The sequence below is a fragment of the Candoia aspera genome, chromosome 5, assembly GCF_035149785.1.
Source record: "Candoia aspera isolate rCanAsp1 chromosome 5, rCanAsp1.hap2, whole genome shotgun sequence".
In the NCBI taxonomy this organism is placed as follows: Eukaryota; Metazoa; Chordata; class Lepidosauria; order Squamata; family Boidae; genus Candoia; species Candoia aspera.
Window position 1 is genome coordinate 93,464,960 of NC_086157.1, and position 24,984 is coordinate 93,489,943.

The 24,984-nt window shown below is 38.1% G+C and overlaps 1 protein-coding gene across 2 annotated transcripts in view; it reads right to left on the reverse strand.

Moving 5' to 3' along the window:
• Positions 1-24,984, reverse strand: part of MTUS2 (microtubule associated scaffold protein 2) — a 214,884-nt gene that overhangs the window by 11,186 nt on the left and 178,714 nt on the right. For both annotated transcript variants that reach the window (XM_063304452.1, XM_063304451.1), the window contains exons 8-11: positions 16,146-16,212; positions 8,731-8,945; positions 6,906-7,011; positions 3,111-3,184 (exon numbers count right to left, since the gene is read on the reverse strand). In XM_063304452.1, coding sequence (XP_063160522.1) covers positions 3,111-3,184; positions 6,906-7,011; positions 8,731-8,945; positions 16,146-16,212 — 462 coding nt within the window. The remainder of the gene's footprint in view (positions 1-3,110; positions 3,185-6,905; positions 7,012-8,730; positions 8,946-16,145; positions 16,213-24,984) is intronic.

A 24,984-nucleotide genomic window follows, 5' to 3' on the forward strand; every position in this document is an offset into this window, starting at 1 on the left:
GTTATCAATCAAGCTGGTTGCCATAATCTTGGTTTTTTTGAGGTTTAGCTGCAAGCCAGCTTTTGCACTTTCTTCTTTCACCTTCATCATAAGGCTCCTCAGTTCCTCTTCACTTTCAGCCATCAAAGTGGTATCATCTGCATATCTGAGATTGTTAATGTTTCTTCCAGAGATTTTAACTCCAGCCTTGGATTCCTCAAGACCAGCTTGTCGCATGATGTGTTCTGCATACAAGTTGAATAGGTAGGGTGAGAGTATACAGCCCTGCCGTACTCCTTTCCCAATCTTAAACCAGTCCGTTGTTCCGTGGTCTGTTCTTACTGTTGCTACTTGGTCGTTATACAGATTCTTCAGGAGGCATACAAGATGACTTGGTATCCCCATACCACTAAGAACTTGCCACAATTTGTTATGGTCCACACAGTCAAAGGCTTTAGAATAGTCAATAAAACAGAAATAGATGTTTTTCTGAAACTCCCTGGCTTTTTCCATTATCCAGCGGATATTGGCAATTTGGTCTCTAGTTCCTCTGCCTTTTCTAAACCCAGCCTGTACATCTGGCAATTCTCGCTCCATGAACTGCTGAAGTCTACCTTGCACGATCTTGAGCATTACCTTACTGGCATGTGAAATGAGTGCCACTGTTCGATAGTTTGAACATTCTTTAGTGTTTCCCTTTTTTGGTATGGGGATATAAGTTGATTTTTTCCAATCTGATGGCCATTCTTGTGTTTTCCAAATTTGCTGGCATATAGCATGCATTACCTTGACAGCATCATCTTGCAAGATTTTGAACAGTTCAGCTGGGATGCCGTCTTCTCCTGCTGCCTTGTTATTAGCAATGCTTCTTAAGGCCCACTCAACCTCACTCTTCAGGATGTCTGGCTCTAGCTCACTGACCACACCGTCAAAGCTATCCCCGATATTGTTATCCTTCCTATACAGGTCTTCTGTATATTCTTGCCACCTTTTCTTGATCTCTTCTTCTTCTGTTAGGTCCTTGCCATCTTTGTTTTTGATCATACCAATTTTGGCCTGGAATTTACCTCCAATGTTTCTAATTTTCTGGAAGAGGTCTCTTGTCCTTCCTATTCTATTGTCTTCTTCCACTTCCGCGCATTGCTTGTTTAAAAATAATTCCTTATCTCTTCTGGCTAACCTCTGGAATTTTGCATTTAATTGGGCATATCTCCCCCTATCGCTGTTGCCTTTTGCTTTCCTTCTTTCTTGGGCTACTTCTAGTGTCTCAGCAGACAGCCATTTTGCCTTCTTGGTTTTCTCTTTCTTTGGGATGTATTTTGTTGCCGCCTCCTGAACAATGCTGCCAACTTCTGTCCAGAGTTCTTCCGGGACCCTATCTACTAAGTCCAGTCCCTTAAATCTATTCTTCACCTCCACTGCATATTCCTGAGGAATATTCGTGAGCTCATATCTAGCTGATCTGTGGGTCTTCCCTAATCTCTTTAGTCTGATCCTAAATTGTGCAAGAAGTAGTTCATGGTCTGAACTACAGTCAGCTCCAGGCCTAGTTTTTACCGACTGTACAGATGTCCGCCACCTTTGGCTGCAAAGGATGTAATCAATCTGATTTCGGTGTTGTCCATCTGGTGAAGTCCATGTGTAAAGCCGTCTCTTAGGTTGTTGGAAGAGAGTGTTTGTTATGCAGAGTGAATTGTCTTGGCAAAATTCTATCAGCCTATGTCCTGCTTCGTTTTGTTCTCCCAGGCCATACTTACCTGTAATTCGAGGTGTCATTTGACTGCCCACCTTAGCATTCCAGTCTCCTGTGATGAAAATAACATCTCTTTTAGGCGTGTTGTCCAGTAGGTGCTGCAGATCCTCATAGAACTGCTCTACTTCAGCTTCTTCAGCATTTGTGGTTGGGGCGTATATTTGGATCAGTGTGATGTTAGATGGCTTGCCCTGAATTCGAATTGAGATCATTCTGTCGTTTTTTGGGTTGTATCCAAGCACTGCTTTAGCCACTTTACTATTAATTATGAAGGCTACTCCATTTCTTCTGTGGTCCTCTTGTCCACAGTAGTAGATCTGGTGGTCATTTGATGTGAAGTGGCCCATTCCAGTCCATTTCAGTTCACTGACGCCCAGAATGTCTATCTTTAATCTTGACATCTCACCAATAACTACATCCAATTTGCCCTGGCTCATAGATCTTACATTCCAGGTTCCAATGGTGTGTTGATCCTTAGAACATCGGATTCGCCGTTCACCACCAGCACCGTCGGCCGCTAACCGTCCTTTCGGCTTTGAGCTAGCTGCGTCATCACGACTGGGGCTAGTTGAGCTCATCCTCTGTTCCTCCCCAGTAGCATTTTGACCATCTTCCGACCTGGGGGTCTCATCTTCCGATGGTATACCGACATATCTCTGGTTGTACTGATCCATTTAGTTTTCACGGCAAGAATACTGGGGTGGGTTGCCATTACCTTCCCCAGGGATCGCATTTAGTCTGACCTCTCTGTCATGACCTTCCCGTCTTGGGTGGCCCTTCACGGTTTAGCTCATGGCATCATTGAGGTGCTCAAGCTCCAGCACCACGACAAGGTAACGATCCTTTGCGGAGCCAGTCATCCTAGTTTTGTGCAAATATGATAATCATTTCCCCAACTCCTTCATCCTTGATTTGATTTGATTTGAAACATTATGTGATTTGATCTGCAAAAATGATTTGAAGCAGGGGAACAAACAAACAATAAAACTCTTTCCCCAGGAATCCTAACCTTTGGGGGACTCTTAAATATCATCTGTGTGCAATTGCACAACAATCAGGGAAATATTAGATGCGTAAGGCTGGTGGAAAGGGAAGCAAGGAGGTGTCATAACAGACACAAAAGCTCCCTAGAGTTCTCCTCAAGATACTTTAGAACAGTGTTTCTCAACCTTGGCAACATTAAGATGCATGGGCTTCAACTTCCAGAATTCTGGGAGTCGAAGTTCATATATCTTAAAGTTGCTAAGGCTGCGAAAGACTGCCTTCAAGTCTGTTTCACGCTTTTGCTTTTGAACTGCTGATAGAATTTTGCTCTTCCAGGAGACACACATAATATAACAAGCAGCATTTGTGACCAGCATAAGAATAAAGTACTAACCTGGAGTGACAAGCGCAACTTTTCAAAATTTTCTTCAAGTTCTCTTTTTTCCTGCTCATGAACAGACTTCATTTCTAGAGGGAATTTTTTTAAAAAAAATCACACGTACGTCATGACAGCTTAATCAGAGGAGCTCAGATCAAATCTGTTGTTTGCAAATATGCCCAAGTCTTGAGTTTATGGAATGATACTGTATTGTTCTAGAATAAGTATCAGGACTTCTATATTTTTTCCTCCTCCAGTCCAATGCGTAGCCAACCGTGAGTTTATATTTTTATTTCTTTAATTTCCAATATTTTTAATTTATTGGTAGCCCAATTCTTAGAATCTTAGAATTGGTGGCCAAATTCTCTTGTCAAGTGTTCCCAATTGTGCACCAGATTAATAAACTATAGAGAAGGATGTAAATGTTTAAAAATAATTAGCTTTTTAAACAAATTTTCTTGATCTACTTCAGCAGATTTCAGGGTTTTTTAACTGGCTTTTAACTTGTATTAAAATCCCTTGCTGCTGCCTAGTTTGTATAGTGTTCTCATTTTGCATTTGATATGATGATATGCATTTTTATTTAAATTATTTCTTTCAATGTGTTTATTGTAAACCCTCCAGACAGCTTCAGCTATTGGGTGCTTTTAAACATTGAAAGGAAGGAAGGAAGGAAGGAAGGAAGGAAGGAAGGAAGGAAGGAAGGAAGGAAGGAAGGAAGGAAGGAAGGAGGAAAGAAAGAAAGAAAGAAAGAAAGAAAGAAAGAAAGAAAGAAAGAAAGAAAGAAAGGCAGCAGCAGCAAATGAAATTGACTGGCATCCACAATGACTGATGTTCTAAGAGGGAATTCCTTCCTTTTCCCTTTTCCCTTTTCCCTTTCCCTTTTCCCTTTCCCTTTCCCTTTCCCTTTCCCTCCCTCCCTCCTTCCTTCCTTCCTTCCTTCCTTCCTTCCTTCCTTCCTTCCTTCCTTCCTTCCTTCCTTCCTTCCTTCCTTCCTTCTTTTCACACACTGTCTGTTTATCTATATATCTGTAGTGTTTGTTAGGATTTCATATAAATATTTATAGGAGGAGCATATTTTAGCCTAGAACATTAAAATAGCCCAGATGACAACCATCTATTGGTCAAACATAGAGTGAATACTGAGTGTATTAGATTGAACCAGCCATTCCCAAACAGGTGCCTGAAACGTGTTTGGTCATAACTTCTACCATTCTCAACCAGCCATGCTGCAGGATACCAATTCAAGGAAGGCTGCAAAATATGGAGAAACTGGAGAAGCAGTTTAATTATGTCACCACAGTCAAGTGGAGGCATTTTTAATCTCATTTCAGGATAGCAATTTCAATGCTGCAATCCAATATGCACACACCTAGAACTAAGCTTTTTTGAATCAAATTAGTCTTATTTCTGAGTAAGTATGCCAATGATTGCATTTTAATATGCTTTTCAATGAAAAATTGCAATAGTTTGGGTGATTATGTTTTTATCAGGAATTGCTGAATGGTGTTGATCTATAGTGAATTTAGGAAAAATTCCTATTGTAAATTCAGCTGACAGCCTATGCAGTGTGGAAAGAAAGACACCCCTCCTCTGTAATATTGATATGACATTTTGGTGACCCTCAGTAATTTGTGGTTTAATAACCCACAGAATTATGTGTTAAAATTTAATGACCCAACTAATTGCTATAAACCCGTGACTTCATAAATAATAAAAACCTGTTTCAATGCTAAATTCACTCACAAGAGGGCAATCTAGAACTGCATAAACCTCACATGACTGGAGAGCAGCAATGTGTGTGTTAATTCTTATAGTTACTTTTCAAAGATCCGAGTAGTTTAGATAAGGGGTGGAATTTTGTTTATTAAAGAATGGTGAGAAGTACAGTCAATCTCTTCATGAACAGAGATTGACTGTAAAATGCATTTAATATACAACCAAAATAGTTTTGAAAAATATTAATAATGATGGTTAGAGTGTGTAATCATTGAGAAGCTGTACTGATATTTAATAATTGTGAATCCATTTCTCACACAGAAATGCATATTACATATGAAAGTCAATGGTGCTTCCAATATTAATTCCCACCTTAGAACTGTTGCTAAACATTCATTTCTGCAGCAGTGCCCTGTCTGCAACAGATAAATCTCCTGTTTTAGTGGGCCATTTGCATTGCCTTTAACTTTATCCTGCCCATCTTTGATAGATTATAAGTCCCCAGGCAGAAGTTGTTGCTAGGGAAACCATGTCATAATAAAACTGCTAGTCAAAAAGATACTAAAGCAACTTTTATGATTCCCTTAGCAAGCTCCACTGAGGCCATAGCTCAGTTCTAATATGTGCAGAAGATGAATTGTTAGCAACATTGTTGTTTTAAATATCTTAGCAAGGTTAAGGCAGAATCCCACTCGAGGTCTCCCAAAATATTCTCTGTCATTGTAGATAGTATTGGGTAAAGTGGACCAGCATAAGATAGTTTCCCCCTGTTCACTGATTCCTTTATACTATTATCTCCTGGTTTCTCCTATCAAGTGAAATGTTAACAAATAAGCAAGAAATTCACTTGTGAGTGATTTAATGTGTATTTCTGATGGCAGGAAGAGACAGTTGAGTACCCTTCATACATTTTGGATGAACAAAAACTCATCAGCATGACCAATGGTCAAGAGTTTTGGGAATTATAGGCAAAATATTCAGAGGGACAAGGTGGAGAAGTGGGTCTAATGTAACTTGATGAGTCTAATCAAAATATTTTCTTTTTAAAATTATGTTGCTTTGAATGAATGGCCTGTAAAGATACAAATAAGAGACACAATATCAATAAAAATAAAAATGCTTCTGGGTAATAATTCCAGCAGTTAATATAGAATTCCAGAATCTATACAGTATTAGGTAAAGGTAAAGGTTTCCCTTGACATTAAGTCCAGTCGTGTCCGACTCTAGGGGGCGGTGCTCATCTCCGTTTCAAAGCTGAAGAGCCAGCGTTTGTCCGTAGACACTTCCGTGGTCATGTGGCCAGCATGACTACATGGAACGCCGTTACCTTCCCGCCGAAGTGGTACCTATTAATCTACTCACATTTGCATGTTTTCAAACTGCTAGGTTGGCAGGAGCTGGGACTAGCAACGGGAGCTCACCCGTCATGCGGATTCAAACCGCCGACCTTCCGATCGGCAAACTCAGCAGCTCAGCAGTTTAACCAGCAGTGCCACCGTGTCCCATGCAGTATTAACCCAACAATAATCTAGTCCAATATTCTACAATGTATTAAGCCATCCTTGAGATGTGACTGTCCAGCCTCTTCTTAAAAACCCTTAGAGTCGAAGGACTCACTACCTTAGTAAGTACTGTTCCACTGTTGTACAAACCTTACCATCAGGAAGTTTTTCCTTATATTTAAATAAAATCTAGGTAGTTGCAACTTATACCCATTATAGACTCCTAGAATTAGACACCCAAAGAACAATTCAGTTTGGACACAGCAGCACCCCTTTAGCTGATGGCTTTCTATAGAAGTGAGATTTTAGCCTGACACTTGAGGATCTATTATAGTGTAACTTACTGGACCTTTCTGAGGAAGGCATTCCACAGACTCACCACGCCACTGCTGAGAAAGACCTTTCTAGAACTTCTAGTACACTTCATGTGAGGATGATGATGATCAAGGCTGCAGATGTGTTTGAGGAACACATACAAAACAGAGCATTTGGCACCTGCCTAGCCCACCCTTGATGCCAAATAGATTCCTCACAGATTACCATTTCAAATGCCAGAATAATCCAATGCTTGCCAGGATTACAGAATTACCTTGAACTTTGCACTCATATTCATCTTGAAGTTCTGCAATGGCAATTGCATGGCTATTTTCCATCTCTAATACTGTCACTTCCTGAGTTGCTGCAATGTCTTCCACCTGTTCAAATATCAAAGTACAAGTGTAAGAATAGGTAAAACTAGTTATGGTGGCATTAAAGAAGGATTGGACAAATCCATTCATGATACAGTTCCTAATGGCTACAAGTCATGATGGTGATATGCTGTAACACTTTTAGAGACAGGAAATACCAGTTGCTGGGGAACAACAGCAGAAAAGACCACTGCATTTATGTCTGTGGGTTTCTTATAATATTCCAGTTGGATCTTATGAAAAACAGGAGGTTAGTCTTGATAAGTCTAATCCAATAGAGGTTTTATATTCCTGAATCACATTTTTTCAGCAAGTTCCTCTTAACAGTGAGAAAGGTAATTGCTTGAGGAGCCAAAAACCCGACTAACAGATTTTCTTCCAATCTACCTTTCAACTAGCCTCTATGTGAATGACATCTATGAATTTTTTTTATGTTATTAATTTTCAAAGTATAATTAAAATACAAAATATAGAATACAGAAGAGATAGAATACAGAACTAAAAAAAGAGAGAAATTATAAAGGTGCAGAAACAGATAGAAATATAGAAAGAAAGTGACTTCTGACTTTCTCCAACACAGATATAAAAGCATATTATACAAATATAATCTCTTACTATTAATTAAACCTTAAGCAACATTATTTCTATAAAATCAAACCATTTAATCATCAAAATCCAAAATCAAAATTTCATATTTTTTTTTGGATATAAGCAAATAGTCCAAAAATGGTTTCCAAGTAGAAACAAATCCAGATACGGTATTTTCTCTTATCAATGCTGTTAACTTGGCCATTTGTGCCAATTCCATTAATTTAACCATCCATTCTTCCACTGTGGGGATGTGTGAATCTTTCTATCTTTGTGCATATACATGTCTTGCTGCTGTTATCATGTATAAAAGCAAAGAATCTTTTTGTTTATTATATTTGTGAATCTTTTGGAACACAGCAGGCTGCCTTAACCTATGGCAGAAACCATGAGTCCCCACAGCTGACTTGCAAAGGTTCTACAAGGTTGCAGATTAGAGTCTTTCCTAGGACATATGAAGAGGACAGGATTGATTTTGACTTTTGTGCATGCATAGCATATTCTCCACCTCTTAGGTTTGCCAGTTAGGGGCTTCCTAGGGACCCCAGAGATTTAACCTGAGATATTTTGTATACCTATCACTATGGTCCTTCATGTCCAAAGGTCTGTTTATATATTGCACTTTCCTACATCAGGTTGAAGTAATACAGAAGCCATGGTTGGACAGAACAAAACAATATACGATTTTTATCTACTGCGGCCTTCCCAATCTGTATTTAGAGCATTTCTTAAGTAGTATATCTAGAATAACTTACAAGTTAATAAAATATCATACACGCTATCTCTAGCAAACTCCTAGATTAATGGCTAAAACAAGAGAAAACAGCAGATAAGATTATTTTTCCCTGATCTGCTCAATTCACTGTTAATTAAATTAAATAAAAATAAAAGCAAAAAAGGCCCTCCCTGGTTCCAATGAGTTTTCTTAGGGAAGAAAAACACTGTCTAGTCACTATCTGTATAATTTCAGATGGTTATTGGGCATCAAGATTATGGGGCATGGCTTTGATGATCAAAAGCCAAAATTGTGTTTTAGCCTCAATTTACAGAGATAGTATGTGTACATTTGAATCTGCCTGTCAAATCATGGATCATAGTCACTGCCAAGTGAACTTACACTGAACGAACATGACCAACCTGTTCTTGATGCTGACTCTTGATTCTGTCAAGCTGGACCTGATGATTCTCTTGCAAACGCTCTATTTCAGCATTGTACTGTAACTGCAAGCGTTCTTCAAGTGCCTGGAGGTCTTCCTCATGTTGCCAACTCAATTTCTGCACAGTTCCCTCAAACTTCTTTTCCATCTCCTCCTTCTCTTTTTGTAGTGTCTCGTATCTCCCTGTACTGAGGGCTGAAGACAGAAGACCTGTTGGCAGATTGCTAGGAAAGCATTTGGCCCAGGAGAGATCAGAAAAGTCACACACCAGGCATTTCTATAAAAATAATTTTATTTACAGAAAACAAACATATTAAAGACTGTTTGCTGAGAGGAGAGATTTCTCTCAGCTGCATATTCTCTGCAAGCCTACACAGAAGGGAAACTGAAACTAAAACAAGTTCAGGCAAGTTCCTCCCTTAGGCAATGCAACCATTAACATGTGAAAAGGGGACAATTAAATTCAACCTCTTCACCTGGCCAAAATGATTAGTTACCATAGTAACCTTAATCTGTAGTAGAAAACATATTAACACTCCCCTTTTTATACTACAGAATAAGATGCAAACCAATTTGCTTTGTTAACTCTTTGTGTCTTTCCATTCACAATATTTTAACATTATCTCCCCTTTGGTTTAACAGAAAGCTACCATTCTTCTTCCTGTGTATTTCCAAACCTAGGTTATTTGTTACAGGTCCAAGGCTTTTTAATGTGAAATGGCTTTTCATGCAGGCTTCAAAATCAAGCCTTTGTTTGTCTTTCTTCATATATACACATGGATCTGCTTTTCCTTTTTCAAAACCAAAATTCTGCAGTTTTTCATCTAATTTTTGGTTCCAGGATCTAGCAGCTTGTTTTAACCCATAGATTGACTTCTGCAGTTCACAGACTAGATTCTCCCCTTTTTCATAGCCAGGGGGTTGCTGCATGTATAATTTGTGGTCTAAATCACCATAGAGAAATGCAATTTGAATGTCATAGTGGTGAACTGACATTCCTTTGAGTGCAGCAATTTTTAACAGTAATCTAATTGATTCACCTTTAGTAACTGGTGCAAAAGTCTTGTCAAAGTCTAAATCTTTCCTTTGAGTGAACCCTTTTGCAACTAACCTTGCTTTATATTTTTGGATTTTGCCATCAGCATCCCTTTTCAGTTTGAAAACCCACCTACAGCCTAGACAGTGTTCATTGGGAGGTAGATCTACCAGTTTCCATGTTTTATTTTCTTTCAAGGATGCTAACTCCTGTTGCATGGCAGAATGCCAATTTTGTGCAATCTCAGGTGGTAAAGCATTCACTTGTTCTAAAGACTCAGGTTCTGTGAATATGTGAAAAGCCTTTACTGTTTCAGCCTGAAAACGTGATGGAGGAATGCCTTTATCACTTCTCTGAGATCTGCAAGGTAATACAGGGCTTAAATTTTGACTCCTATCACTTTCCTGAGAAGCATCTGTCTCATCAGATGGATCTTCAGTTTGCTTTTCTGGTTTAATGTCCTCATCAGGCAAAAGATCACCATCAGCAAGTCCTTGCTGTTCTCTTGTGGTGGTCAGATCAACTGGAGAGCTAGAATTTAATCTCCCCCAGTTTTGTTCAGCAAAAGAAGTGCTTTTACTAATTATTAATTTCTCTCCCATTTTGAAACTGTAGCTCCTTTGGCTTTGTTCATAGCCAACAAAGATGGCTTTCTTTGTTGTGGGGCCTCCTTTCCTTCTCTGTTGTTTTGGAATATGAACCCAAGCAGTGCTACCAAACACTCTCAGATGGTTTACCTTTGGTTTCACACCATAAAACAAATGGAATGGAGTTTCCTGAATCACAGAGTTATACAATCTGTTTTGTACGTAACAGGCAGTAGATATTGCCTCTCCCCAATACTTAAAGGATAAATGTGAATCTTTAAGCATGCATTCCATTGCATTTTGCAAGGTTCTGCCCTTTCTTTCAGCAACACCATTTTGCTGAGGGGTGTAAGGGTTAGAAAGAATTTGTTCTATCCCCTTTTCCACTAGGAACCTTTTGAATTTGTGAGAAAGGTACTCTCTTCCTCTATCACATTGGAGTGCAGATACAAGGCCTATTGTATCTTTGCCCAGCCAAAATGATTAGTTACCATAGTAACCTTAATCTGTAGTAGAAAACATATTAACAAGAACCACCTGTTAAAGATCTGCAGAAAAGCCAGGACTGAACTGATTCCTTTTAACGGTAAGGACGTAGGAGATTCCATTGAGCAAAATGGCATAACGTGCTGAAATGGACTGAGCTCATTATCGCAAAAGAAGTAAATGAAGTCCTGCCTCAATGAACAGCATCCAGTGACATACTCAACTGATGGGTAGGAGGCTCAATTTGCTTTCTAGATAGTTCTGAAGTCGTATCAGGTAATATATTTATAGAGACCAGATTAAGACTGATTTGCAGATCCCATCAATCCCTTCAGGTAAAAATGCTCTGAGGACACTTCTCCTACCCATTGAGCATTGCCAAAATCACCAACCCTGCCTCTGCCTATGGACACAGTATTTTTAGCATTGTACTTTTACTTTATATTCTGAATCCCAAACACTTTTTCTAATATTGGGCATATCTGACATGCAGCAATTCTAGATAGTTGTTGAAGATAAATTAATGAATGCTGCCACTGTAATCCTTTCAGCGAATAGCTTGATTTAGGGCTATCATTTAATTTTTTTCAACAATATTTTCAATAATGTTGCTTCATGCATAATTGGACATTTAAGGGGCAATTTTCAGACTTAGCAGGCTGCCAACTAATGAGGCAGAATGTACCTGAGCATTTTTCTAAGGGCTGGCTGGAATCTGGAGCCAACTGTTGTTGGTTAACAGATTAAATAACTAAAGATATGAAAGCTCCCACTATTATTTCGTCCCCTGAAAAAACAACTGAGTGAAATAACGACTAAGTGAAAAGACTGCAAAAGACTATGTGAAAAGGCTATGACTTTAACATTTTCCTGGCTAGCCACCACCAAGGGATATATAGGAATATTACATGGAATTTATAGGCCACCCCAATCTGTCACAACTCTGGATAGCTTACAAAAATACAAGAATAAAAAAAAATGAAAAATGAAGAAATGTCCTACCAAAAACATATTTGCTTTCACTCTATAGATGTGCAACATTCTTCACAATCCCTTTCATATATTGATGACATTATAGATTCCAAGAATTGCTGACTGAAGCAGCCATTTATGATAATATGCCCATGATAGAATTTTGTACCCAAGATACACAAAACATCAGACTGATACTGACCCATGACTTAGACTCAAAAAGATTTTTGCAATCTGCATTTTAATTACTTTTAAACATCTTGAGCACTTGCCAGAGAAAAGATGCTGGCTATAAATCAAATCAATAAATGATAGACAGACATTCCAAATTCCCGAGTTTCTGCATTTATAAGAGCCTACCATTGATAGTTTTTCCAAACAACCTTGATTTGAAGCTCTGTCATACAAAAGAAGGAAGACACAGGAAATATGCTGATAAAGCTCAGGGCAGACATCACAACAATAAGCCAATCTCAAAATGGGATGCAATGTAATGCCCCGCAAAGATATGGCACCACTTCCCATATATTGGGAAAAATGTAGAATTGTGGACAAACCAAACACTAAAATGAAGAATTGATACATTAAACTCTTTAGTATACAACAAAGAAGTGGGAGATTTACTTTTTCTGCTTATTCAGAAGTGTTTCTTCTTCTGTGGAGTGCAGATGAAGGCTTTTTTTTTTTACTCTAGAACTTGTGGCAGCTGGGGGTAGGACACTGATTTTCTTCTCCTTTCCACAATTCTTTGCTTCTTGTTCCCAAAGTTTCAAGATCAGTAGCAGTGAAAATGACTGTGATGAGTTGGGAAGTAGAAATGGTGGCATGTGTTTCTGCCTTGGATGTTCAAATAACCAGGGCTTCCTATTAGATCCAGAGTTAGGAAATTCTGGCTTGTTCTAAATCATTAGGATCAAATCATAGTTTATGATCCTGGCTTGTTCACTACTAACAATGACCATGCTAGGGAAGAAAAGGACAGCACTTGAGTCTCAAGCTTGCTGCATCTCATGAACATAATGCTAAACCATAGTTTAATGTTACATTTTAATCAGCCCAGGAAATAGTCCAAGATCTCCCAGTATACTTTATAGTTGAGTTGGGATTTTAACTTAAGTCTTCCCAATCTTAGCACAACACTATAACCATGACATCACACAATCTTCTGTCTGGCAATTTCTGTTTGCTTGTTTGTTTATTTATTTGTTTGTTTGCTAGTTTTCTTAATTGTTTTAAATAATTATGTAATTTTGTTCAGTGACCTTTTAGTGTTTTTTCTTTATCTGTCATTGTGGCACAGAACTATCAGCAATCAAACAAAAATAAGTTCGAAGTCAGAACTGGGGACCCAGTATAATTGAAACCCATTCAAGCTTTAAATTGAAACTTGCCATTCAACCATCTCTTTAGTGTAGGTTGCACCAACAGAGGAATACCTGCTGGAGTAATGCAATGTGTAATCTAAAACCCAACAGAAAGCAGGCCGAAAGTTGTGGATTCTGAGACACTATTCTATAAAACACAACACTTACGATAGGGATGAAGCTATGTATATGTATATCTATATGTACTGTATGTATATGTGTATGTATATGTTATAGAAACATTAGAAACTTTGTGTTAGTTTTCTGCCAACAGCATTTGCCATATCAAACCACAAGTCAACTTATACACTATTACACATACACATACACATTTTACTTTCAAGCTGAGAGAAATGTTAGAGGATCCAGGGTGCAATTTCTTTATGACCTGTGATAAAAAGGCATTTACTCAAATATGGAAGCTGAGCATAAAATGTGGGTTCACATCATTAGCAATGTAGCAAAGTTCTGTTCTATACTAGATTTCAAAAGGAAACTTTAATGCAGTGGGACTTGGTAAAGAGAGAAGTCTCCCTTCCTTCCTTCCTTCCTTCCTTCCTTCCTTCCTTCCTTCCTTCCTTCCTTCCTTCCTTCCTTCCTTCCTTCCTTCCTTCCTTCCTTCCTTCCTTCCTTCCTTCCTTCCTTCCTTCCTTCCTTCCTTCCTTCCTTCCTTCCTTCCTTCCTTCCTTCCTTCCTTCCGAAAAGATTGACATTCTGCATGCATATACTTTATTCCCTTTCTCCTGGTGAGCCATCAGTTTCCATCTTTCAGCACTAAATATAATCATGGTCAGCAACTATTCCTCTGTCAAGTCTTAGCAGCATTATCTCAAGGCACTCAAAGGGACACCTTCACCTACAGAAATCTTACATTGTAGAATAGGATTCAGTAGTAACTGTTGGGACATCTTAGCCAGTCCTCAAACTTGTAAAAGTATTAATAGCTATCTAATTCTTCCAGACACTCCTTAATGTGACAAAAATTTCCATCCATCCACAAGAAAGAGAGGCAGCAGACTTCAGGAAATCAGTGTATAAAAGGAAAACAACCTGGAGAAACAGAGTTGATGGTGGTGGTGGCAGTAGTCATAAGCCAGAACCCTGTTTAGGAACATTCTACAAAATGCAGGTCCCACTTAAAAAAAATTGTAGAGGAATGAGCATGATAACTGTCTGCAAAGAATTTTGGTAGACTTCTGCTACATTATAGATACTTTGCTAACATATCTGGTATGCTGATATTGGCTTGCTAGGGATAGCAGCAAAAGGCTTTGAGATACTTGGAGGTTCTGAGACACATCTGTACAGATCAGAAGTTTTGTGTAATATCCCTTTGACATTCTGATTGAAAAGAAAAATTAAGTTTGTAGACTTTAATGTATTTTATGTATACTGTATATATGTACTGTATATGTACACATGTTGGTCAAATAATTCAATAAAAGCTCATGTTATCATTATTCAAGAAATTATGTAACAGGGAGAGTTAAAATTCTCAGCCAAGAACAAGTCTACAACTCCTAAATCTCATATCTATGTCTCATACCAAAACTGCTGCAGGAAACCGCACCTATGACTAGGTACAGCTATCACTGAAAGAAAACACAGTCTACATCCTACTAAGGGAGTGCCAAGATATTATTTTGTTTCCTTGGACAATTCATCTCTGACTTACAGGGTACATGTAAGTTCCATGGAAAATGAGATTTACTGGACTGACAGATGGTTGGAAGTTAAATCACAGCATTTGCCTTCACAATGTTTTCTTAGCGTTGAGCTGATGTGATTTCCCTTTGTATGTGACCTACTGGAAAAGATCAATCTAAATACAGTATTGTTTATAATGGGGGGAAAAGTTAAATGTCACCAGAGTTATATCACTCATGCCTGTACTGGATAGAACAGTGCGGTAGTTAAGACCAATAATTACGTGCATTTCTGTGTTACAAGGCTTGTATTCTCAGTTGGAGCATTAGCTCAACTGCAATGTCACAGCCATCTCTTCCATGGGCTTTGGCCAGAACAAAACCTCAGGTTTAATTGATTTATGTAGCATTGACATTTTAAATCAGAGTATCATAAATAATTTTGTGTTCTACATTCAAAAGTAGATAAGAACTTTACATATGAATATTTTTCTCCCACATTTTATAGCTCTGTGAAAATTATTAAGTCCTGGACTGGAACCTGATTTAAAAAGGGCCCTGGAAAAATTACTTTCTGCTTCTAGCATCACCATGATAATCTTCTTTCTGAGGAAATTAAGACAGAGGTGATATTTCTCTGCTGAGCATTAACATGAGCACTATTGCTCATAATACTTCTGCTGCTTTCTGTCTCATATTTGTAAACTTACCAAGCAGACTAAGCAATGCAGATCTATCATCAACCATTTTTATTATCTTAGAATTCCCCTTGATTCCTAAATAAATTGAATGGTATTAAAGATGGCAGCAGCTACTTCAAATCAGAATATCTGTTGTTAAAAAAATAGGGTGGTGATGGTGATCATATTAACCACAGTTGCCACATCATATTGGGTGCTGATGCAGCTTGACTTCAGTTATCAATTGCTAGCTAATTATGCCTATAAGTAACAAAATTGGTGAATGCTTTAGTCTGGACTTTATATTCAGCCTTTATGACAGTTGCAGAATGTGGTTCAAATGCAAGCGATATAGATTTACAGGTATCATCTGGGAACACCAAAGATAATACATGCTAAGTTCTATCGTGCATGATCATGAACCTATCTCTGCAACCACTAAGAATACATTATTGTCCCCTGACATCATAAAAACCCACCTCAAAGTTTAAGATGACACCTTATTAGATGCATTCAAATCATCTAGCATCACAGAACAAGGAATATGAACCTTGTTTTTTTTAAAAAAAAAATCTGTAACCAGAAAAGAATATGTTTAACACTGCTTGTTTAGCATCTACTTACCAACTTCATCCTTGACATTTGCAAGCTCAGCTGAGAGCTCCTTTTCTTTCACAAAGGCACTTTCATTCTGTTAAAACAATGGAAAATAGGCAATCACTTCGTTTATTCAAGTACCCCCATGAATTTCTTGGCTAAATTCAGTTGAATAAACTGTTCAAGTCTCAGTAGTTACATGATATTCACAAAGTTGTCTCCGCATTTATAGTGATATTGTGTTATATTCAGGAGCTCAAGATGGCATACATAGTGCCACCCCCTCCCATTCTTATACAAAATAAGTCTGTGAAATAGGTTGAGAGAGAGGGACTGGCCCAAAGTCACCCAGGAAGCTTCTTTAGGTAGATCAGAACCTGGGTCTCCCTGCTGCCAGTCCAACACCATAATCAATATACCAATATAAATTCTATTTTAATTAATTTAATTCTAATTTTATGAAGGAACAAAATTTGACCACTTTTTTTTGTGGGGGGTCTGGCCTAATCTCTGCCTTTTAGCAGTACTCAGAGGGTACAAATCATGCCAGAAGCCCTCCGACAGTTCCACACTAGTTTATATCACCTTGTGAGGATCTTCACCTCCTGGAGCTACAGAATTGGTCTGAAACAATAGGTCAGTGTGGGATTTTGCTGAATCTGATGCTCAACCATAGTCAACCTAACCCAACCCAACCCGGTCCCCTCCTTCGGTTTTACAGGGAAGGACTCTAAGGAAGAAGGAGGGATAGGAGGGAAAAGGGGGAAGTATAAAGGACACTCTTCCCTCTCTCCAAATCTTTGGCTGTGGAATGGTTGGGGTAGGGTTGTTATGTCCCATGAATTCAACTATTCAGTGCTAATTGTGTGTGTGTGTGTTTTAATGTATTCAGGAAGTATCTTTCCCTACTATTATTTCATAAACTGGAGGTTAATTTGACACTTGATTTCTTCCATTTTTTTCTCCCCCAAATTGACATACATGACATATATTAAGTCATTTCACTGTGTCAACCAAAGGCTCCTGCATCAAGGTTTGCCAAACCAAGGTTCCACTGTATAATTAACTGAAGTGGATGATAGGTCTTAATGCATGTCATGTCTCCTAAATATTCCATTCTGTTTTTGGGACAGCGTTCAGGATTTTCATATCTTTCTATATTCTCTGGAAGGGCTTATGCATTTGTGAAATCTCACTTTGGCTGATATTTTTCTAGATAGGCATAAATGCTCAAAGGATATAAAGGATCTAGATTACTCCTTAAGTAGCGATGCTTGGATAAACCTTTGCATTTAGCCTTTTTGTAGATATGACGACTTAACTGTTGGAAGTCCTGGCAAATCCAGCATGCCCCATTAGCATGTGAATTAGCATGCAAATTGAGTTGTCCCACAATGCAACTCTGAGAAAGCTGTTTGTTGCCACTCCCACTCCCACTTCCTCTTTCTCCCTTCTCTCCTTCTTCCACCCAGGGAGAAGCAAGCATGCTGCTCTGCTCTCCATTCATCGGGGCCATGTGCTCAGGCCTTGATGAACAATTCTGCCCCTTTCTTTCACACAGCTCTTGGCATCTGTAGGGCTGAGAGTTTAGGACAAACTAAGTATTTAGAAAGGAAAGAAGAACAAAGGAACTTCATATTTTCCACCAAGATGGATGTAACAGAAGCAACAATAAAGTCAGTATAACTCTTTTTTACTTATCTTAACCCAATCTGTCTAAGAGTGTAATTCTTTATGCTTGGGAGGGCTGAATGCGTAAGATCCATAACCTGTGTTTCTCTGGCATGCTCACTGAAGCTATTTTAAAGATAATATTCTTTTTCTGTGCCAGCTTCTCAGCTGTGTTATAAGCTCTGCTCCATTTTAATGGTTCTAGCAGGCCACTAAATTGGCTTCATTAACTGGATTTAAAACAGCTTTTAATTCATGTTTATTGATGGGAGTACCAGTTAGGAATACATCTCTAAGTAACCCAATACTTTTCTTCTTCCAACTTTAAACTGCAAATTTATCCCAGTGATAAAATATAAGATAATATAAGAAAAGACAAGTAAGAGAAGATTTGGATGCAAAAATTTCCATTCGTTTTTCCAAATAAGCAAAGTATTCCTATACAAGGTATTGAAAGAGTATCAGTTGCATTTCTTAGTAAAGAACCAAAAGAGGGATAAAAAATAGCCCTCATTATTTTAACGTTTAAGTATGTTATTTTATTCTTTGTACTTGAAGAAATATGAAAGGCACAGAACAGGACTGATTTATAGAAAACCAGTGAGAATTTTAATCACATGTAACTTCATTTTAAATTTTCAGATTGTGAAAAGAAATGGGATAGAAGTGAGTGATGGTAAATTTTGAAAAGATGAATTTTGAAAGAACACTCAAACAAATAAACTATGGAAAAATAAGAATAAATAAATGTTAGTAAACATCCTAATGGTCCTTTGAGGGATCATATGATGCTTCTACTGAGTCATTGTGATAAATTTTGCTCACAATGGTAAATAAATGAGGTGTTGGCATTGACCTTTAAAGCCCAAATGGCTAACGACCTGACTAATGAAACTCCTCTCCCATTATGGACCTGTCCAGCTGCTCAGATCCACAGGAAGATGCTCTTTTTGAAGATGCTTCACTGTCCAAAACCCATCTTTCAGGCATGAGGGAGGGGGCTTGTTACCAGGTTGTGGAATGCACTCCCTCAGAAGTTGCATCTGACCGCCACTCTTTCAGCATTCAGACCATCTGTAAAGACTCATCTCTTGCCAGCTTTTGTTAAGTGATTTTATACTGCCTTTATCATTCTTTTTTATGCATATATACTGTATGTATGTATGTATGTATGTATCTCTCTCTCTCGATATATACTGTATATATATACTGTATACACACACACGCATATACATACATACATACACAAACAGGATTCTGTTTTGTTCTTAAATTTTGTTAGCTGCCTTGAGTGTTTGCTAGGTGACTGAATTGATATTAGTGTTACTATGTTCTCCAGCCATTTGGTTTCAATCAATCAATCAATCAATCAATTTCTGTTATGTGTTTGTGTGAGTGTATGATTGGACAAGTACAGCGTGAAAACATGAGCCCCACTCAAATTAAGTCCTACAGGACACCAGCTTATGAAGGATTTTATAAAAACACCCAAATGGAAGCCTCTTAAAAACTCAACAAGGGATAGTTCTCTAAAGAAGAGAATATGATATAGTATATTAGATAGCATTAACATTACAACAGAATAACAGGAATAACTTTCTTGTGCACTGATACTGTAGGCCTTGTAAAGATTAAGAAAGGGACACACATGGGTAGGGACATCATGGTTAAGAAAAAATAGATCAGGAAATGTTAATATATCTCTTGATAGGAATGCAGAAATGCTTTTCAAGGTATCTTCAGAAGAAACACAATAAAAAAAATAGAGGGAATCACAGTCTCTGTAGTGATAAGTAATAAAGCTTTGCATGCATTTCTGAGAACTGAAATGTCCCTTCTGCTCCAGTCACTACTGATATCATAATGTAATTTTGTCTGCCAAACTAGAAATGCAATATATGAAGCTGACATCAAGGACCCGATTGTGGTCTGTGGCCAGGAATGACTCTGCATCCATTTAATCAGAGAGATGCAATGTTGTACCAATTTTGATCCAAAAATGAATGTAATTGCTTTAGGATAAAAAGAAAACATTTACAGGGTAGGTGAAGTTTGAGGCTTATTAAATTGGCAATGTCCATTTTAGATGAGCCAAAGTTCACAAAATGAGATTTGTTTTCCAAGCAAACACTACAAAGGTCCAAATGGCACAGATAGTTCATCCTTCCCCAATTTGATATCCTTCAGTTGTCTTTGACCACAACTTCAGCATCCTTGGCAGCATTACTAAGCAGTAAACACAGGAGACAACAGAGTCTTGTGGAAATTTTAAACTAACTTAGTTTAAGGGTTGGAGATCAAAAACTAAGCAAAAAAGAAGTGTTAATCTTTGGGATTTTTGTTGTTTTTGCTGCAAAAAATGAATAACCTCTGATACATATAAAAGAAAACAAAGGATGCATTAAACCTGTCTCCACCCTGGTGCACTCCAGATGTTTTGGACTATATCTACCATAAGTCTCAATCACTAATCATAATGGCTTTTGTTTATAGAGTTATAGCCCAACTCATATGAAAGGCAAAGGTTGAAGTGTATTAACTTAGCCAAAAGATTATCTTAGTTCATCCTGTGAGTCATATGGTCTAGCTTACCTAGGATTTCTGGTTCAATGATATTATCCTGTATTAGAGCCAAAGACTCTTAGACTGTTTTAACATTCCTTATAATATCAGCTTCTTTTACAGATCACTACATAAAGCAAATTATGATTTCTGTTTAACTGTGCATGCCAGGAGCTACTATTGCTACTACTATATACATTTATGAAAACATTTTTGTTTGAGCTCAAACTTTCTGGATTGGACCAATATCTCTGAATTATAGGCAGTTTTTTATATTCCTCATTTCCAAAGCTGATTTTCACAACACTGTGGTGATTCTGGCAAATTCTTGGGCCACATATAATATTGCTGCAAATGCCCTAGATGTTTTAGCCTTAACATTTTAAAAGAGAGGATGGGTAAGTGTGTGTGTGTGTGAGAGAGAGACAATGTCTTTGTTCCCATTTGGATTCCAGAAAAATGGATAACTCAAATAGACTGACTGCTAAATTAAAACACAATGGTTCATGATAAAGGCATATAAAACTTTGCATGATATAGCAAAACAGTAGGGAAACATTTTCCTCTGTCTCTATGTCATAATACTAATATTAGAGCCATTCAGTTATGTTCAAAGTTGGAAAATTCCAAACCATATAAAACGTTGAATTAAATGTTTGTTTATTTATCTATCCAATTGATATAGCCGCCCATCTCACAACATTATCAAAATATTTGACACTTTAATTCTATATAGGCACTTTAAATAGCCTCCACAATCATTGGTAGGCCTGTTTTTATTTTTTTGCCACAACTCAGGTTTTCCCATTTTTATAATGCATTTTGACAAATCACATTTGATGATAAATGAGATGAGAAGTTTGACCTTGCCCTTTCCCCCCCCCCCCCGACAAACTAGATAGGTATGTATTCCAAGCAAGCTTAGGATATGTTGGAGTAAAACATCTTTACAAATGACATATTTCATTATCCTATAAGCATGGACTGCAAGCTGGCTAGTGACTGATAAAAATTATATTGATATGAAATAAAACAACCTGATTGTACCTCAGCTTCATCCTCAACAGCATCCCAGTAAACAATATCAGCACCTTGGAGATTTGATTGCTAATTAAAAATAGAGAAATGATGTCTGCTCCTGTTAATCTAATCCTGACTGATGTTATAAATTTTGCAAAGGACTGAAATAGCTAAAGCAACTATGTTAAAGTACCCATCCCCACATAAAAGCTACACTCCATTTAAAATTTATTAATTCCATGAGAAATATTTTTGTTCTGAGGCTTGGAACCCCTAAGTCCCTTGGATTTATGGGTTTATTATGATGGTGTGCTCTCAGACATTTGATGCAAATGAGTTAGTTTAAAAATATTCATTTTTAATGCTCAAGGCCATGCTGATGAAAACATGATAAAATGAAGCATATCCTGCAGTTTCAGTGATTCAATCTATCAAAACAACAGAGAGCTATAGATATTCTTCAGCAAAGTGCCCACTGTCTGCAGGCCCCTTTCTACAGTGCTGCCTCTGTTTTCTTACCTGTTAATAAAGAACATCAGCACTGCTGGGAGTTATAAGAACCCAATGTTTTAGTTACCAACAATAAGCGAATTACATAGCCGCTCAGCTTTGGGGGAGATTTGGTAACTGGCCCAGCTTGGTACCAATGTTAGTCCTGCATTCAACCAGACTCCTGTTTCTGCTGCTGGACTCCTTTTTTGTTTGATATGGCAAATTGTAGTGACTAATTTAAAAGCCTTCATAAAAAGACAAATCATGGAAGAGATGCCCATGGACAGTGGCACTAAGTTGGGGACAAATAATTGAAACTGGCAATCTTTGTTACAATTTACTTGTCCACTTGGTTACATCTGATTGGCCACAATGAGAAACAGACAGTGAACTACTTGGAACAAACATATTTTCTATTGATAAAGATCGTAATAAGAATGAATTCAGATTACCAATACTGAAGGCCTCCCAGCTCACCTCTAGAATCTTCCAAAGCATTCAGACCACATTAGAAGCCCTTAGGAAGGTGGATACTAAGGCAAAGCTTTCTCAGGAGTGGCTCCCAATTTTAGCCCTCATTCTCCAAATAGACACCTAGCACTGCGTAACTGCCATTTAAACAATAACAATGTCAACAATTCTGAAGTTATCTTTGTTCTATAAAGCTGCACACAAACCATATATCTGTAGCTGTTTCTGTTTGTTGCAGTGTCTTGTAAGATGCCTTGTGAGACAGTATGCTCTGTAAAATGGATGGGATTGTTTTAAAAAAATGAATTTATTTAAATCATGCTTTTGTTCATCTGAATACAGCTGACTATGCCCTTGGCTGTGGTGTGTTGTGTTTAAATGAGAAGCATATATGGAGTATACCTTAAAATACTTCCTTCCCCTGCAATTTTGAATTCCCTACATTTATTAATATTAATTTACATGCACTTAGCAGTACTTTACAGTAATTACCACTCCTCTCTCCACAACATCTCTATTGTCATTAACATGCACATGTAACAGCTGATGGAGTCTCCCACAGAGTACGCGGCTGAACTCAGGACTTCTTGAAGCAAGTGCAACCTTCTTTGTTATGGCACCAAGATTGTTTTACTCTTTTTCTCACGCTCTTGGACAAAGCCTAGTCAGATTTGGTGGGTGTGGACATGGTGCTTAGTCACTGCTGCACTTATTTCAAATGCAAGGGTTTAGCTTATGAGCGGAAGGCATATCTTTTCTTAATCTTCTTTCAATAAATATTTCATCTGTCTTTTCTGGAAGGCAACATGCAGCTTTTATTGTTATTGAATTTCATAATTATCTGCCATCTATCTTTCTAGTAACGCATCTGAAATACTGTCTCTTCAATAGAAGGAAGGTAGACGCCTCCCCTTCTCATAGTTCCTTTCAATTAAACTTTACAAGCCCAGCTTATGACCAGACTTTTCTCCAAAGTCCACACTTTGATGAGTTCTAGATTAAATCAAACATTTTCCTTAACATGAATAGCCACCTATCTCAAGCTATACTTTAATAACAAGATCACCAAGAAGACGCTCCAATTTGTACATTAGTAGATATCAAGATCATTCCAATTGGTAATATAATTTATTGAATGTTTCTGCCAAGCTATTTTCTGGTAAGCAAATTAAAAGTTGATGCCTAATTCCCAGAAGCAAATAATGACACATTGTGCAATAGAAACAAAACATTTTTTTTCTTATTTTACCTTATTTTACAGCTACCTGCAAATATTGTTACAAACTCTGCACTGACATTTAAAACACATTTCACTTTGACATGCAAAATGCCATCCCACCCCTATTCCTCTGGCCCAAGAAAAATTTAGCTTCAGCATCTTTGTTAAAAATTAGGCAACAAGCAAATAAAATAGGAAAGCAGAGACTACCAAGGAGAAAGGATGTTTTTCTCATGCAACTCAAATAGAGAGAGAAGGAGAAAGACACAGACACCTACATGTGGAGCGATGCGGCAGCATCACCTTTAAATCTGCATTCCACAGGTAGCCTCAACAGATGCAAATTAAAACAACAAATCAAGTCAGTTCTCTGTCCAATGTGTCATGGGTTTGCTATGACTCTCCCCAAAAAACCATGACCACAACATTTCAGACTGCAGAGTGCAACTGATGCAGGCAAGACACTGCAGTGTGAGAGTGAATCTGATGGTTTTGTTTGCTTCCCAGCAAATGAGAAGTCAGCACATTAAGACAGAGATTAACACCACCATTCCCCATCCTTCCCACTGCCTCCACCTCCCTTCTAGTCAATTAGAGCTCGCAATGCAACCTTACCTACCGTAGCTAGAGGAAGAATCAGAGATTACAGTCTAGCAGTCTGTTGTTTGAATTAAGTCAGGAAAAGAAGATGAAAAAGATGGAAAGTACCGTTTTGTCCAGGCACTGGAGGCAGTAATAAAGCTTGCAGCAGCACTGGCCCATTCTGGCAGGCTGGCTGGAAAAACAGCCAGCTTCATTCAGAGTGTTTAATTCTTAAGCCCTAGGAATGCCTTTTTAAAAATGGAAAGGAAAAGATGGACTGCTGACCACTGACACCAACTTGTTTCTGTGATTCCTCTGTAGCTACATGGTTCTCTGCTCATTAACTTCAGGCATGCGGGAAGATGAAAAGGAGGTGGGGCAAAGCAAAGCAGATCTAGATTCTGTCAGAGAAAAGGGAGAGAGGAGGAGGGACAATCTGCTACTGGATGCCTTCCCCCAGAACAAGGCAGATCGATAGAGAGAAACCAACATAATATATGACCAGTCATTCTCTGAAAGCACCTAGATGCTCCTCCTTGAAAAACCAAGTAGTCAACACAGTGTGCCCAACCCAGCATCTCTGGCATCACGGTGCACTTTATTGTATCTTCAGTTGCCTGCAGAGGTAGAATACAGAGGGCTGCATGATGGATGTGAATGCAACACAAAGTATAAAAAGAGGATATATAAGCAGCAGAACAAGCATATACATACAGCAGACTGTGTAAGTTATAGGAGGGCATGCACTTCAAATAACAAAAATCCCAAGTTCACTTGCTGTTAATTAGCCTGGGGAAGTTCCCTGCTGGAGCCCCTTGAAATCTAATGCCAGAAGAGACACTGCTAAGT